Source organism: Nyctibius grandis, chromosome 4, assembly GCF_013368605.1.
Source record: "Nyctibius grandis isolate bNycGra1 chromosome 4, bNycGra1.pri, whole genome shotgun sequence".
NCBI lineage: Eukaryota > Metazoa > Chordata > Aves > Nyctibiiformes > Nyctibiidae > Nyctibius > Nyctibius grandis.
The window spans coordinates 75703220-75722046 of NC_090661.1; the positions used below are offsets into that span (position 1 = coordinate 75703220).

Genomic DNA, 18827 nt, shown 5'->3' on the forward strand with positions numbered 1-18827 from the left:
CAGGTTGCTCACTCTGTAAATTCATGTTAGCAAAGACTACATAGTGCAGAACCTGGAAGAGCAGATGCTACAGTAGCTGTGCAAGGAAACTAATGACAAACACAACCCACAAGGCTAGTCAGACCCCAAAACACGGGGTGTCCTGCCCTGTGGAACACGCCAGTCAGAATCAACAGGTTAAGGATGCGGGAGCCTTTGTGAGGGAAGGAGAGAAAAACAACTATAAGCTTTCCACAACCACTGAGAAAAGAATGTTTCTGTCAGTGTAGCAGAATTTTTGTAGAACATGAGGTGTTTTGAATAAAACATTTGGCTTCAGGAAACCAATGTTTTCTGATGGAAGTCTGTTTTGCTAGGTTAGTGACTTCTGGTTCCAGAAGAGTGGGCAATTCTAAAGTCCCAATATACAGAGCTAAACTCTCAGCCCCACACCAAATGCAGTAATAGCAAAATAATAATAATAAAACCCCTAAGTATTTAGTTATCAGCTCTACGGTGACTCTCTACCCACAATGAGACACATATAACTTTCCTGAATGGAATGATCAAAATGGTCAAAGTGATGGAGAAAAGGAAAACCCCAAGGCTTTCCCTTCTCCAGTACTACTATCCTTTTTTTCAACATCTTGTATAATTTGAACCAATACTGCAATACGTAGACAATGTTCCTCTTTTTGAGTCCATTTTAGCAAAGCTTTTCTCTATCGTACTAGATCAATATCTCATTGATACATACTCTGCCAGACCAGCTGCAATGTCATGTTCTTCTGCTGCTCAGTAATACGAACTGACTTAGTGCATGTAGCTGAAGGCTTTTGCAACATGCTGAATGATTTCTAGAACAAATGGACCATTGTTCTAATAAGACAAAAATTATATAGACCCTGGACAATGCAGTAACATGAAGTTCCAATGATTTCTGGACTGGTTTTTGGTTAGCGAGTCATGCGGACACAGAAGTAATTTAGCATGAAAGTAGCACCACAGATTTATGGACAACATTCCCTTACATGTAACTTTCCTCAGCACACAAAGACTTCAATGGTGCTTGAATACAAAAAAACTCTATATTTAGGCAGTTAGGCTTATTTAACTGTTGCTGGCTTATTAATTCATCACATTCTAATTTTTGTTTCCCATGTTCTCTGTATACTAACTCATTAAAATTCTCATTCTCCATCTTTTCCTCTGGAGTCCTCAAAGATGATCAGCATATAGTCACCCTGCTGCCCTAACCATGCCCCTCAGCCAACAACCACAGTCTTCACTGGTAATGTTGCCCACCTTGTCTCATGAATTTGGCAAGACAATGTTTGAAATGAACTTTTCCCACCAGAAGGGGTGGGGGGGTGTGGAAATCTGTTTCGGGCTTGTGTTGGTATTTCCTTAACATGATTACAGAAAACCTCATTTTTAGGATTTGGTCATCCTCATGAGCTCTATCAAGTCCATCGGTCACAGTGAGAAATCTAAGCAGAAACTTGAAAATTCCTCCAGAAGGCAGCCCACTAGCAATGCTCCATCCAGGACAGTCATCATACTTTACACTGCTCTCCTCCAGACTTCTGAAATGGTAGTAGACCCAGAAAGCCAGAACTTTGCTATTATCTGAATGGTATCAGAAGCGACTTAAAGATACAAGAAGAATGAGAAGTGGACACAAAGAAGGGCAGAAGGAGCAGTGTGACTGAAGTGCAGCCCCTGTGCAAAGTTCCATTCTGCAGCATCTAAGAGTCTGCCAGAGTGGCCCCTAACCTTCACTTTAAATATTATATATATTATCTAGCTTTTACTTTTCAAAATGAAAACAACAAAACGAAAGGATGGAAGAAAAAAACCTCACATATTTGTGTTACAAATGAGGCCAAAGGAATGTGGCCTGTCTGCAGGGATCTTCCTGAGGCCAAATAAGATCAAACTGAGGCTTCACTCCTAATTTTTTTTCCCCTGTCCTCAGTAAACTTTTTATAAAAATAAACAAAAAGTATTATTTTCCCTTTCTTTGGTAAGATACTTTTAAAAAACAAAAACGTCCAATGAAGTTGGGATGAAGCATCATAGGATAGGAAAGGGACAGACGACATGCCTGTTGCAAAGACCTTATACATTCACTAAAAAGACCAAGTAATACTGTTTTCTAAGAAATATGCAGTACCTGATGGAAAGAAGCTACCACCTCTTCAGTCTTTCCAGTTAGCTAGTACTTTAGTTAAAATAAATACCTTAATCTGCTCAGTTTGAAGAATATTTGGTTCCCATGATACTACTGAGATTTATTCAGTCATTGAAGTACTGACCTCCAAGCAGGATGCTTCCTGTGAAAGAACTAGCAAGTATATCATCTAAAAAAACATATCACACAGAGAATTCAGTTGCCTCATGAAGAGATAATGAGGCAAGCTTTGAGTTTAAACTCAGAGAAAGGATTTTCAGACAGTTGTAAGCATAAATCACAATGACGATAAATTCCGTCACATGCATATAAACACAGCTTTCATCAAAATACAAAGGCTTTTAATACAGATCATGCTTCATTAAAAATAAAACACAATCCCACACAGCTTGGAGAAAACACCCAGTATGTCTTATAATTTATCTTGCAGAATGTTCTTTTTCTTTGTTCCAAGCACACAACTATACCTTACACCCAGTCTTCTTTCTTGATATCATTTCTTTAACAGCAATATACTTTTTTCGTGTCACAGCTGAGACTTCAAATTGTTTGTACTCAACCAGAGAACAGAAACTACAGACTTAACTACAATATCCAATACAAAATGAAATTCAAACTTATTCCTTGCATATGCTGATATGTTTAAATTATCCATATTCAAGAACATTTTTATAAGGAAATTTTAATATTCTCTAACCTTCATGGTTTCACTATATTTTGGTCCAAGAGCAAAAGATTGTTTCTATGAAAGCTAGACATTGTGATTGGATATCTTGAGTTTTCATGTATTGATTTTGATAATTTTAATTTGTATTTTTGTATCATTTTACAGAAATATTTACCAAAAATAGCAAAAAAATCTTACAAAATTTGTAAATTTTGTATTTCCTTGCAATTAATCACAGTGTTGCCATTTTCATTCAAGGTGTAAAGGCTAATTAAAATCATGTAATTTCAGCTTGTTATAAAAAGAAATCTAGTGACTTATTGTGTACTCAAAGTTTATGATTTACCAGACAATTTTAATTTTGTTCGTATTCCTGTATTATTGCTGTTCCAGCATGGAGTCAGAAGGCCTTGGTCAGGACTACTGAAATCAGCTGAATACTGCAGAAAATTCGCGCACCAGCTCCAGCCCTCCTAAACCATGCAAGCTCTGCACTTTTGGGGAGGGAACTGCAGCATTTGCAGGTTCTTGCCAGGAAAATATAGGATATTAAGAAATACAGACTCACAGGTATGCAGAAAGCAACATACATCAGCAACCTGATGAGGTCAGGACAAATTTTCTTTCAGATCTAACATCAGCAAAAGACAATAATTAAAAATGCAATAACCTCTGCAGAGACATTGAATTTTCTATTTGCATTTATTTCAAAGCTAAGACAGTGGTAACTACTGTTAACTCAGCAAGTCCAAATTTTTGTTCATGTTCAGGTCTCTTTCTAGAAGAACATGGTTATTTAATAACCAAATTTATATTTAATATCCAGTGCTTTCTTTGCACCTTCCTACAAAAGTAAAATAAATAAGCAAACATTTAGTGATATATTCAAAATACAGATTTAAAAGCAGAACTTTAAAGCAAGTTTTCATACTCAACAATCACTGCTGCTAAAAAAGAAGGCATAATTTAAATTAATTTGGTTGTGATACTCTTCAAAGATTTAAAATATACATGTTAGATAAAATATTATGGCTCTATTCAGAATTAAAGCTCTGCTTAAATACACCCAACTAAAGCTCTGCCGAGTCTTACGGTACTTTTCAGCAGACACAGTAATGACCTTACACCATCAGGATTTTCTGACAAGTGTTAAACATCCATAGTGTAATGCACTGACCTATTTGTAGGGTTTTTTTGTTCTAACTTGCTCAGTTACAAGGTATGGTACATGATCTAGCACAGCATATTCACAGATCACAAGCAGTATGCTAAAGCTATGCAACAGAAAACAGGATGTTAGGATACATGGGGATCCTCAGGTTTGCTTCCAACAGGAACTGATTGTGTGTTAATGGAGATTTAAAATATAACAGGAAGTTTCACGTTTACTCCAGGGATGATGACCTTGGATAACAAAAGATAAGCAACACACATCGCACTAAGATCACAGCAGGTCATCTCCTGTGGCTAATATAACTTTGGAGGTAACAAAAAAACCCTACACAACACCTAGGAGTCCTCTCTGCTTTAAGAGTTTGGTGAGAAGTTAGAAAAAGGTCTTTTGTCCTCTTTCTGTCATTCCACAATAGTTTTTTTTTTTTTACACAGATGAAATGTTTTACTAGCTAACGCCATGCAGAAGAACTCATCTTGCCTATCAGGCAAAAATGGGATTTGAAAGTTTGATGTTTTAGAGTTCTGTTATAAAAATACAGTCACTAGTATTACAGTCATCATTGAGTTTTAAGTAACAATCACAATACTGTTGCTTTTCCTTCTACAAAAAAAAAAAAAAAATTATGTTCAAAAAGAAGAACTGGAGGGGTGGGGGGACATATACACAGGGACACATGACCAAAGAAAAAAACCCTGTTCAATATATATAAGCTGAAATTGATTAAATAAGCCCAAATTTTCACTGAAGACAGTTTCATTTGAGAAAACAGATTTGATTCCCAGAGCTTTTGAAGAAAATATTCTGAAGCATTTTATTGCTTGCAGTCGTTCTTTACCCCATCTTTACTATTTTTAGCATTCCAATTTGAAATATTTTAGATAATGCAAAGATTTTTTCCCTATTAATAAGCATTTTTATGCAGACTAGCCATATGAGTGACTCTGAAAGCATCAGCTGATCCTACACTGCATAGACAGTGTTAGTTCAAAGTAAGCTTTGTGGTATGGTTGCAAAGTTGGTACACCTGAAATTGGAAAGCAAGTAGAACAGCTATATGGCTAATTTGCATGGATGCAGCCAACAGCAACTAACAAGACTGAATCAGACTTCATCTTCTGCCCCAAAAGTGACAAGGCTTGTAAAACCATTCTCATGAGTTAAACTTTGTAGACCCAGAATTCAAGATCTGAAAAGCCTCACTTTTGAGGCAGGACTGGAAAAGTTAACCTCTAGAAAGGTGTATTGTGTGGAGGAAATGATAAATTTAAATAAGCTGTAAAAAGAAGTTACAAAGAAAGAGGTAATGTTTCCATGCTGAACAGAACAAGTAGTAACAGGCTGAAACTTCTGCTAAAAAAGCATTAGACTGGACCTCAGAAAAATCTTTCCAATGGGAAGACAAAAGATCCTCCAAATGTATTGCCTGGGAACATTATAAAATCTCCTATGCGAGAGGTCTTTCAGAGCAGGTCAGACAAACATCTGTCAGAAGTTCAGTGCCTTTGTGTGACCATGAATGACACCCCTAGTTCCTTTTTGAGTCCAGTCTTCTATGATTCTATTAGACATCTACAAAAGATGACAGAACTCTAAAGAGAAGAAAATTCCCATTAATGGTGATAGCTGAAAATAAGACTAAAAAAGGCATAACAAACGTACGTACATTGTAAAGACCATTTTTTGTTGCTTTATTCCTCAGGCACATACCACATGTATCGCTTTTTTATGTCTGTCGTCAATTAACTTTAAAAGTCATTCCAATAATGTAATATTCTCCTTATTGAAATTGCAGATTCAGTATTAATTAATGAATCTCAGGTACTTAAGAAAAATGTCTGTTATAATGTCTGCTGTCAAGACATGTTCTTACAGTGCTGGTCTTCAAAATCCCTCCTCTGGTTCAATGCACATGGACATTCATAATATACTGTGGCACCAATACCCATGATTTTCAATAAATGCATAATAAAAATAGAAGTTCACATTTGGACTCTGAAATAGCCTGAGACACTGGGAAAGGGTCCCATCTGACCCAGAGCGGCCTTAGAGACACCAAAAATCTTGAGCATGTCTGGCCACGTTTTCATTACCCAATAATTTGTAACTTTTATTTCGAAGTACTTACTTACAAGACCTACAAATCTTGTCAAATCAGAAATTTATTTTATACCATAAACTAATAGTTAGCTCTGCTCTTGTTTCTTTCCCTCTTTTCTCTCTATTCCTCTATGCAGGAATGTGGTCCTCTATGGTTTAGAAATTCAAAGAAACCGAAAGCCTTGGGGTTTGTGGCGTTTTGGGGTTTTTTTTAAGTTGAAAGAGAACAGAATAACAAGCTTCTGCCTTTGAATTTCCCACAGGTCCAAGTTTAGTTTGAAGGGAAAAACAAAAAAGCACAGGGGGAGGAACCTGTAGAGAAATAGAAAAAGTCTAGATATTTTAAAATCATCTAACTGATTCCATCCTGTAAGAACAAAAGGCATAGCAAAACCAAAAACATATCAAACCTCTGGAGCTTGCTTCTATTTTCTGCAATTCAAAGTAAAAAATTTCTGAGATAAGTTCACTCCAAGTCCCCACTCCCCTAAAATTTCTAATAAAAATTTTTTCCTTTGCCTTCATGTTGGACAACTTTAATATCAAATTTCTGATTTTCAGGGCATAGAACAGCAAGAGATGACAGGTGATCACTTTAAGTCTAATTATCCTAGCTACTGTTCTTCAAGTTGCTTCTTTATGCGCAAAATTAAGAACACAAAGAGAAGAGGGAAGAACGGATGGCTACACGTAGCCAAATATGCAGAAGTCACTTGTAACTAAGATTGCCATGATTGAGCAGAACAGAAAAGTGCACAGAAAGAAAAGTGTAGGCAGTTATTACATTTATCAGTTTCTTTAATTATCCAAAATATTTTCTAATATAAAACACAATAGAAATTTTAAATGTCATTCAACTCTGTTATTCCTACTGAAATCAGTCTAGGGCATAACTAAGCACATATAAGACCAGTTATGAATGTTTAACTTTTAAGAGTGACCAGAATCTTAGTTTCAGATAACAACAAATGCTATTTAGAAGTTATTCTGATAATTACATGGTTAGGTATAAAACTCCAAAATCATATATGCAGTCATACCATGGCCTGAAATAAATCTTCCTTGTCCAACAGCCATGAAGTTAAATTAAATAGCACACATCAGAAATTTGTTTTCTGCAATATTCTATATTTTATGGTGTGTGTCTCTATTTTCCCAAGATGCACAGTCCTTTAAATGCTTAATTTGATACACTGAGCATCTAGCAAGGCACTGGAAACATATGAATATATAAATTATATATTTACATATATTTTAACTATATTAAAATATATAAACACATAGATATCCCTTTAACAACATTCTGCCCTAGACTATACAAGACACTGTATCTGAAAGATAAGGAATTGAAAAATCTGTGAAGAAAGATGATCTTAATGCTTTTTTTGTCTCTAAATTGGCTACTGTGGATTGAACTTCCTTGAATAATACCAAAATTTAATGGAAAAAACAATGAACTTACTTCCTTATTTACTGGAATAATATCCCTGTATAAAACCTCCAAAACTATAATCCCTTCAGATCTCATTTTTTCCCCATCATAGCTGTGCATCTACATGACATCATAAACCTGGGTGCCACACAGGAAAGAGTTGTAAACATCAAGAGAGAGTATCTGAAAAGTCTCCAATACTGTTGATCAAAATTCCTTTTTCTTACAAATTTTGAAGAAATTAATAGATAGTTACTTTTTAAGTTTGAAACATCTGTACTGCTTCCATGAGTTGCAACTTCAGAAGAGTTAAAGGAAGTGTTTAAAGGCAGTAACACAGCCCTCTCTCTGTTCTTTCAACAAGCTTGATGTCAGGCAAAAATGCTTTTCCCAATTGTTTACTGATAATAGTCTCCCATGTTGACCACCATAATCATCCAGACTGCAAAGCAGGGAAACAATAGTTTTTAGCTGTGTTTTAAGTTAATTTTTATATAGCCTTAGTCATTTATAGCAGAGGCTTGCCCTTCAGAAGTAATTCCAGAGATAATCTCTGACTTTTGCATTCCTCTATCATATATCCTTTACATTTTAATAATGCAATTAACAAGACAACATAGGCACATAACTATCTTAAGCAGCCTGGAGTTTGACCTCAAATTTGTATGCTGATTCAAGTAGGAGTCAAGTTATTACTCTAGGGTTCTGCCACTAGCCTTCAACAACATAATTCTTAGATAACAAACTGCAGTTTTTACAACAAAGTGGCTGATAAGGCACAAATACAGCCCAAAACATGTTTCATTACAGCCTTCTGGAGATATCTCTGAATACACTTTATATAAATCTGCTTCTTATTAGATACTGTTGGCAGGTTGCTTAAAGAGTTCACCCTTGTCTGCACTCGACTAACTTCAAGGAACTTGTTTCCAATTCAAACAATCTATTCTCTCCTAAACACTACAGTAACGGGTACATGATAAGAACCAGAATATTCATCTCTTCAACATAACTCACATATGACAGTTTACCTGTCTGTCTAATCTTAGATACTTCAGTTTTCATAACAGTACAGAATACACACTTTTTGCCTCACTTCCCCTGTTCCTATTTGAGATAGTAGGAAGGGTTGTCTTTGCAGAGTGAAGGGTAGAAGAAACGGGTGTTTTTGTTTGTTCTTCTCATTTAGATTATCTAAAGTATTGGTGGATTAAAGTTTTGGTAGTTAGCATTTTGATATAGTTGGCATTTGTTTCTATTTAAATGACTCAATTGTCCAGAGTTTATTTCTTCTCCTAGAAAGACTTTTTCCAGCAGATCTTCTGGGAGAATGTCTGCAGATAGGATTAGATTGGAAATGCTATTGCTTTCAGTGTACTTAAGCCACTGGCAAGGATGAGAATTTAAATGAGAGATTTCAGATGTCTGCATTACACACTTCACAAATTCCTTCTTGCCTAAGGGAGGTAAGAACAACAACAAAAAAAACCCTAACTCATTTCCAAGTTAATTTAAAGCAGAGTTTGACAGCAGAATATCTGCATATGTTAGCTTCAAGACAGATGCAATATATGCCATTGATATTTGCACCCATATTTTTTTACGGTTTTCTTTTCTACAAATACTTTGTGTGTACTATAGAAGTTATACAATCCTTTTTTCACCGGCAGGTTTTGGAAAGCAAGGCGGGGGAAACCCAATTCTTACAAATTGATGGAATACTCCTTTGCAGGGGAAGGACCATTTTGTATTTTTCTAATTTTCAGAATATACCTCTTCATCTTATATTTACTTTCAGACAGGATGTACTGAGTAATAGCTTTCTGTAGGTCTCATAACTTTATTTTCCTTTACAATTAGGAAACAGGAGGCAGTTTAGAGGCAGTTTCTTCCATTAACAGACCAACTTTCTTCATGGAAGTTTGTATTTTGTATAGAACAGATTTGAGTCACCTCTAACAGTAGAGATGTGCTATACAATCAAGATGCCTTGCTAACCTGTAATGACAATATACAGCTCCAGAAACATGTGTAGGCACAAGAAAAGGTGGTGATAAAAATTTAAGGTTCCACCAGCTTTAAGTATGCTAGCAAAGCATTGCTTCCTAATCTCCCACTTAGGTGCCAAATCAAGAAATCCAAGAATTACTAGCAGCCTCAAGAAAAAGACATCTCAGCTGCTGAGCCGGCAACTACATTTCTCACTTCTCTCTGCTGAAACTCAAGGTTATAGCCCAACTCTTGCTTCAACTGACTGAAAGGATCTTGTCAAATGCAAAGGGACCCAAACTGGGTTTCTTCCTCTTCCAGTCCTCCAGAAAGAGGTTATAGTTTACTTAAATTACACTGTTTAGTAATCAAAGTTTTTCAAAGGAAAATCGTTAGAAAATCTGGCCTGTTTAAGGTGCTCAGCAGAAAGCAAACAGAACCTGAAATACTATTAATAGAGAGACAGCATCTCACAGAATCACAGAATCACAGAATGTTAGGGATTGGAAGGGACCTCGAAAGATCATCTAGTCCAATCCCCCTGCCGGAGCAGGACCACCTAGACCATATCACACAGGAACGCATCCAGGCGGGTTTTGAATGTCTCCAGAGAAGGAGACTCCACAACCTCTCTGGGCAGCCTGTTCCAGTGTTCAGTCACCCTCACCGTAAAGAAGTTTTTCCTCATATTTAAGTGGAACCTCCTGTGTTCCAGCTTGCACCCATTGCCCCTTGTCCTGTCAAGGGATGTCACTGAGAAGAGCCTGGCTCCATCCTCTTGACACTTGCCCTTTACATATTTATAAACATTAATGAGGTCACCCCTCAGTCTCTTCTTCTCCAAGCTAAAGAGACCCAGCTCCCTCAGCCTCTCCTCATAAGGGAGATGTTCCACCCCCTTAATCATCTTCGTGGCTCTGCGCTGGACTCTCTCTAGCAGTTCCCTGTCCTTCTTGAACTGAGGGGCCCAGAACTGGACATAATACTCCAGATGCGGCCTCACCAGGGCAGAGTAGAGGGGGAGGAGAACCTCTCTTGACCTGCTAACCACACCCCTTCTAATACACCCCAGGATGCCATTGGCCTTCTTGGCCACAAGGGCACACTGCTGGCTCATGGTCATCCTGCTGTCCACTAGGACCCCCAGGTCCCTTTCCCCTACGCTGCTCTCCAACAGCTCTGTCCCCAACTTGTACTCATACATGGGATTGTTCTTGCCCAGATGCAGGACTCTACACTTGCCCTTGTTATATTTCATTAAATTTCTCCCCGCCCAACTCTCCAGCCTGTCCAGGTCTCTCTGAATGGCTGCGCAGCCTTCCGGTGTGTCAGCCACTCCTCCCAATTTTGTGTCATCAGCGAACTTGCTGACAGTGCACTCTATTCCCTCATCCAAGTCATTAATGAATATATTGAATAGTACTGGTCCCAGTACCGACCCTTGAGGGACTCCGCTAGACACAGGCCTCCAACTGGACTCAGTCCCATTGACCACCACTCTCTGGCTTCTTTCCTTCAGCCAGTTCACAATCCACCTCACTACCCGATCATCCAGACCACGCTTCCTCAGTTTAGCTGCGAGGACGCTGTGGGAGACCGTGTCAAACGCTTTACTGAAATCGAGATAGACCACATCCGCAGCTTTACCATCATCTATCCACCGGGTTATGTCCTCATAAAAGGCTATCAAGTTGGTTAATCATGACTTCCCCTTGGTGAAGCCATGTTGAGTGCCCCTAATGATCCCCCTATCCTTGATGTGCCTAGTGACAGCACCAAGGACAAGTTGTTCCATCACCTTTCCGGGGTTTCTATCTCAATAGAAACTTAAAACTACAACTATATACAAAGCTTTTTTATTCTGTATTTCTTTTTACCACAAAATTAATTTATCCTCCCCCAAATAATGACTAATACAAACTTGTTTTCAGAAATGTTTAAGAGGGATAAATGGATAATACATGTTTTGCCAGTAACTTCTCTGGTGCATAGAGCTGCTTGAAGGAATGATACCATGTGAACAGCAACAACAGTAATAAACACCAATTTATTGCAGTACTCAAAAATTTAAGCATGTGCTGAAGGGTGAATTTTTGTAAACACATCAAGGAAAACATCTGTCATGACATTTGAAATACAGACTGTTACACTGTAGCATTAAAACACTCAGTTTTGCAGATATTTGAAAGTAATTGAACTTCGACTTTTCAATTTGGATATTTTTTTTTTCAAGCTAAAGTATTTTCTACCACAGAAGTTATAGAATAATGAAGAATGCAACTATCTGCTAAATGCAATAATCTAAGGGAAAATCTGTAAATAAAACTATGGTAAAATGGAGTGTTGAGACTGTGAAAACTAATCAAGAAAGTACTTTGACAAGAAGCTTTTTCAAGAGCTTCTATCTTCTGGAATGTTAAATTACAAAAGCATGAATCAGGTGTTATTGAATGCAGCTGTGTTTATTGTGCACATCACGTAATATGTTCTTGCACTGTTTCACCAGGGGAGGATGCTAAAAGACTCAATCTTTAAATTTAAAAACTATTTGTTATTTATTGAATTCTTACACCATAATATCAGACTTTAGGGGTTTTAATTTTAGAGGACTCTTAGAAAAAAAGTATGGATAACTGAGAAAGTACTGTTTGTATGCAGGTGAAATTTAGTATTTGGACAAAACAATTTAGTTTTGATTTTGAGTAACTGATTCTAATTAAATGAGCCCAAATCTTATGTGTTGATTACAGAAAATTTCAGACCAAATAGTAAAAATCATGTAAGATTGGGTAATACCAAAAAGTTATAGTACCTAGATAACAAGTACAAGTCCTACCGATGTCTTGGGCTTTACACTATTTCATTTTGAGGTTTAGAAACCATTTTTCTTCATGGTTCATGTCTAAAAAGGTTTAGAAGAATAAAACAGGTATGTGACAGCAAAGCCATGCAACCTCTTCCTGTAATTTCAAGGGACAGGAGCTTGAAAGAGAATGCACAGAAGTGATTTGGGTTTTTGGGAGTGTTTTTTGTTTGGGTTTTTTGTATGAAGGAAAAGAAATATCTAAAACTAGACAATAAAAGCATGAGGTTTTCCAATAAAAAAGGAAAAGTAGTAAAATTGCAGATTTGTTATTAATATTACTTAAAGAAATAAAGACTTTTACTTATTTGCGGTTTACTAGCACTGTCTTGAGTACATGAATATAGCTGAGCTGATTCTACCCTTGGGATGTGCAGTCCACGTGACAGACTTCTTGGCCAGAATTTCTGCTTCCTGACTTCTTACAGGCCTGAATTTTGAAAAGCATCACAGTCATAATGCTTTAGGCACACAGGCTATTTCATTTGAGCTAACAGACACAACTGCATCACTGAAGGCAACCCCAAGTTGTAAAAGCACTGCTGAATAAGCAGATGATGTGATAATAATATAATGTGATATCCATATTAAAATATAGTTGCTTAACAACAGCTTGGAGCTATCTAATGTGGTATTTCATATTCATCTCAACTTTTCTGAACATGAAAGTAAAAATAGCAGCATTTCCAGCTAATTATATGTGCAACCATGCAAATATGATCTAGATATGTGCTACAGTTATGCTCATAAGCCAATAATTTTCACAACAGGAGGTCTGCTGATTGCCCTTGGTATGGAAAGTATCCTAAATTTCAAGCACAGCTTTCTTCCCCCTTTAAATTCTTGTAGCTGTATGTTACATTGTCATCTTAATGCAATGGGTTATTTTTTGGTGAAACTAACCTTGTAATATTGTGACACCAATGAAATGCTTTATTTATTCAGTGCTATTCAATAGTGAATAATTTTCTGGGTTTGCTTTATTTACATGTTGGAAATGCTCTGGAAAAGTGTCACTGTAACACAAGATGGAAGGAACACACCAAATGGAGTAGCTGGTATTTTAAAATACTTAGGTCAGACTGCAAAAGCTTAGATAACAAGCCACATAACTAAAACAGGGAAAGGACATTCTCATCTTGTTAGATTTTGAACTTATGGTTAAGTGCACGTATTATATGCCATACTCAGAGCTGTTCTAAAGCCCAATCTGTTTGATCCCTTTCTCCTACTTTTACTGACAACGAGGACTATGCCTGGATTACAGTTACTACTATGCAAAAGACTCACAATAAAACCTAATAGTATATAAACACTTACCCAAATTGGACTTTCATTAAAAGGGAATTCAATCCTTCTGGTCTCATGACAGATTTTAAACATAGCTGAGCAATGCTGGTATCATTTTTTTAATCGACTAAGTGTAAAAATGGAAATTTTTACACATAAAACCAAGCAAGATCACCAAGCTCAAAATTCATCAGAACAAGATGGATGCATGAAAAGTAGATTGTCCTATGAAATCTGAAAACTCTGGAACAGGAATCACAGTAGTTTTCTTTGGATGCATACATACAATCTGCTGTAATTTGGTTAACTGGGAATGGTGTTTTGTTTACTGTGCATTTGTGAGTCTATTCTTTCATTCTCTCTTGTTAGAAAACTTATCTCATCGTGAAGGAGAGATGAAGGACAGGAACAAAGGACAAAAGAAATATCTCATCCAACATACTCAAATCTATAAAGAGTACATTAGAGTTCATTGCCAACACCAAGATTTCCAGTGCATACACAATAGTCTTAATAGCTTCTTTCAGAGGAGAAATTTAACAGTGCAATCCTTTTCTCCCCTCAAAAGTTTTAGCCACTCATTCAGTGTTTTCCAGTCCTAAATGGGTAATCGGAAGAAAATGAAGGGACTAAAAAGAAAAAAAAAATGTAAAGGATTCATGCAAAAAAAACCCAAAACAAAACAAAACCCCACCCCCAAAACCCAGAGTGACTTGAGATAGGGTCTTTGAAATAAAATTGTACAGACAAAACCTAAACTTTTTTTAAAAGCCTGCATTTTGCAATACCCAGTTAAATGCTGATGTGCCAGTGTTGACTGTGTACTTGATTTGTTTTGCGTAAATAACAAATAAAAGAACCCTCACCATTCAGCTTAAATTCTCAAGAAGGCAACAGGGAAAAAATTACAGCGTATAGAGAGGCTAAATATGAAGTTTCCCTACTGTTGACCTACTCTATCCTTAAAACAAGTTTGTGTTAAACCATTCACAAAAATAAATACTGAAGTCACACCTTTAAAATAGCACAAATGACATCCAGTGTATCTTGTTTGTCACCTAACCACATGGGAGAACTCTGCCAGTTTACAACCTCAGGCAAATTTTCACTAAGAGACGGCGAGTAAAATGTAGAAGTTCAAACAAAAATGGAATTATAGAATTTGAAACCATAGGCATTCCTATATATTTTTCCTCCAGTTGCCACCTAAGCTAAAAAAAAAAAAATAATCGCATGACTTCAGGACACCTCCTCTGTAGGGGGATAAGAATGGAAGATGCATGAGCAGGGCTGTTTCAGACCTCCTAATTTACAGTATTCCCAGTGGTCTCTCTCTTGTCCTTTACCGAGGATGCATGCTAGTCCCACTCTCCACAATTGCAGGTTCAGACTAGACAAGGCATGTATCTTACAAAACAGAAAAAAGTTATTGAGCCTGTGTGCTACAACATCCAGCTGCCAATGTCATTACTGACTGCTGGAGTTCAACGTGTGGTCCCCACTTCCTTTTGTCCAACAACAGCACGATGAATTTTGTCAACTCTGAAAGGTGCTTGAGGTACCAGTTGAGACTCTTTGCATTGACAGTATGGTTCAAGAGGGTACAAAAGAGGTCCAGGATGTAACTCAAATGTTTATTAATTGCTATCAAATATTTTTTTTGCTTTAAGAATCATTAGCATATTTGTCCTTAAACACGTACACACAACAAGAACAACTGCACAACTGCCTAAGCATATCATTTACTAACACTCTTTAAACCTGACAAAGTGGGATGAAAGTTTTTTGCTACATCAAGGTCTTCTATCTGCAGCTGTTCCACGTGGCAAATTCCCATTTCAGTAAATTGGTGCTCTGTTCCCAGAACAGATGCAAAAATCAAACTCCCAATGTGAATACACAATGCAGCTTGATTCTAAGAACAAAGTATCATTTCACTCTCTAAGTCTTCATAATTCTGTATTCAAATGATTCTTTTAATTGCAATGGGAATTCCATAACCCTTATCTATTCCATAACTTCCCTTTTCTCAGGGAAAATTACTTTTTTTCTAGTTAGAGGACAAATACAGTACATCAATATTGCATTTTTCTATATACGTACATTCTAGCTGCTATTTCAGAGCACGGTTCTAGGCTACAGATAGAAAAACACCTGCATCCCACTCACTACAGCACTGGCCCTGACAAAGAGACATATAGTCTGTTACCAATACAGAATTTGAAGGTCAAATTAAAAGGTTTCTCTTCATTAATGACATACATATCAGTATCATAAAAGTGATTCTGAACAAGCTGCTGCTTGCAGTGTTGAAGGCCCTTACAGAATTAAACAAAGCATTATAACTAGTTTAATCACCTTTTAAATTTTAAAATTTGTCTTCTCTCGCTATATGAATTTTTATTGCCTTATACATGTCTTTTCGTGTTGCACACTTCGAATTACCCACTGAAATAAGCAGATGTTTAATTCCCAGGGAATGTGTCAATGCCTGAAACTTGTACAAGCAAGGCAAATCTGTTACACAAGGGAGCTAACAGATTCACAAATGATACCCCTATTTCCCTATGGAAGAATAACAAAAGAGAAGCTGATGAAAAAATTTCACTGTGATGGAAAGAATGAAAACTCAGCACTCTGGCTTGTTTAGTTAAGGGGAAAATCTTGGACGGAAAAGCTTCTGACCGTTAGTCAGACTGTGGAATTAGAATCACAGCAAATAAACAAGAATTTAGCAAAGGCAGACAACAGCTAAGATCTTGAAAGTCAAAACAAACAACAAAAAAAAAGACAGCTCTCTTATGAGATATACTCCTGCAGATATTTAAAAGTTTAATCCATACAGTCTAAAATGGTCTGTTCAAAGAAATTAGCTAAAAAATTTACCAGCCTAATTAAAAATTCTCATATATATCCATTTCTCCTTGCTATTAATTTGTATCAGTTTTGCCCAGTTTGAGTATTCTGACAATGAAAAATGCTTAAATATTTGAGTGATATAATTCCCTTGTTAACATGACACTTCTAAGAAAGACTGAAAATCACACACCTGCTTTGAGAGAAAATACCTGTAAAGTTTTATGATGGAAGTTGAACAAGTCATAATTTTTCCATGATTGAAGACACATATTATTTAATAAGCATGCCATAAGAAAACATAAAATATAGAGGAGAAATGGTCACTGAAGCATATACAACTGAATGGGAAAAAATTACCAGCATAGTATTCTGATGATGAGCAGACTTTCATAAATCTTTAAATCCATAAATTTCCACTTTCAAACTAGGCACATATAATTTTGTGACTTTTTTCCCCTACTTTCAGTGGGATTTAGCAGCTTAAGTCCCAAATCATTCAGGAAAGCTTCTGAGTATCTTAGGTGCTTTTTATTATTTATATTAGAGATATCTATGTATTTAGATGCTCAGTTTGGAATTTGGACATATAAGCATCTTAGATACGCCTTCCGTATGCCAAATACAATATCTTAGGAGTAGATTAAAATATCACAAGTACAGGTTTTCATTTTGGACCACTTCTATTTAAAAGATTGTTTGAATGGTTCAGAATTTTTTTTTATTCTCATCTTTAGGAAGATGTTACAGTATTCCTTCTGCATATCTCTCCCTTTTACTGGCCACTATATCTAGAATAATTATATTTGGTGATCTGGTTTTCTTTTCTGATATTCTTTTAAATACATTCACGATGGTCATAGACATTAATAGATGTTCAGGAGTACAAAACTGTACAACAGCTACACAGCAGGTTCAGATGGCTATTACACTCCATTTTCTCTTTCAGTAATTGAACTTAAGAAACCCTAATTCTTAAAACTACTAACTAAACAACCCTCCTCTCTCTCAATGAACAGTGCATACAGTTGTTGTCAAAGCTCTACTTTGAGTATCCAAAATAAAGGAATGCTTCTGGTATGGAGAAGAATATAAGTTTTTAATATGGAAAAAAAAAAAAAAACAAACAAAAAAACATTAATCCTTGTTTATATGACAAGAAAACAGAATATTGAAGATTTTTCTTATCTATAAAACCAAACAAAATGTTGCTTTCATATTTCCGTATTTCTATTTATAAATATTACAGACCAGTAAAAAAAAAAAAAATCAGCTGTGAGGGATGCAATCAAATTGGAGGCAAATTCCATTGCTTTATAAAATACGTTTGTTTTTTCTAACACTGACTCCCTTGGACAGAAGACATTTTTGCAACTTCTTTGCAGATGACTTACCGGCAGTGTTTATGGGATCCTGTTAAGGTTTCAATCACAAAGCATTCCCCTTCATTGAGACAATATGCAAGATCCTTGTCTTTGCATGGCTTAAAGTGCTCAGATCGCTCAGTGGAATACGTTGTAGTATCTATGGAGAAAACAAAAAAAGGAAAGAAATGCTGTAAAGGCTAAATATTGGATGTTCTTAAAGTATATGTTAAATAAATTTGGTCAAATTGGTCTCAGTAACGTCAATTGATCAAGACAGACTAATTAACAGAAACCAAAAGCACAGGGCAAGCAAACCTCAACATGACTGCAATATTATTTGCAATCAAGTTTCTTAAAAAGATTCACAAAAGGGATCTTTTATTTGGAAATATTGGCAGAAAAACGAACTAGACTGCAGCAAAGTTGAGTATAATTTCAACCACTTCCTATTTCCAAAGTATCCCTTCTTAAAATGTAAACACACCCATTTTGTATTCTTTAACGAGGACAACATTTTCATATTAATACACTGAAATATGGCTTTAAACAAAATACACAACTTTTTTCATGAAAAAATGAGCAAAAGTAGTTAATATAGTAACAACCTAAAATAACCCCATAAAACCCACAACAATGAAAGAAAACACAAAGCCAAAAACCTAAGGACAATGCTAATTTGATTCACCAGTAACAAAAATTGGCCCAGAACTTAAACACAACCATAGATTGTGTCATTTCAGGTACATCATCTGTGGGTTTCTATAGGTCCATCCAAACACCCCCACAATACAGTTCAAAAAATTGGTTACAGTTTGGACTGTTGGCTGTAACTTCGGAATATGTAGTTAGACAATGAGATTTGGAATAGGCTGACAGTATGTCAGAGTGAGCTGTCATTCCTGTCTGCTAATATATC

At 36.3% G+C, this 18827-nt stretch overlaps 1 protein-coding gene across 1 annotated transcript in view; it reads right to left on the reverse strand.

Moving 5' to 3' along the window:
• Nucleotides 1-18827, reverse strand: part of NRG3 (neuregulin 3) — a 430890-nt gene that overhangs the window by 238355 nt on the left and 173708 nt on the right. Inside the window, exon 2 of the mRNA XM_068399414.1 lies at nucleotides 17939-18068. Coding sequence (XP_068255515.1) covers nucleotides 17939-18068 — 130 coding nt within the window. The remainder of the gene's footprint in view (nucleotides 1-17938; nucleotides 18069-18827) is intronic.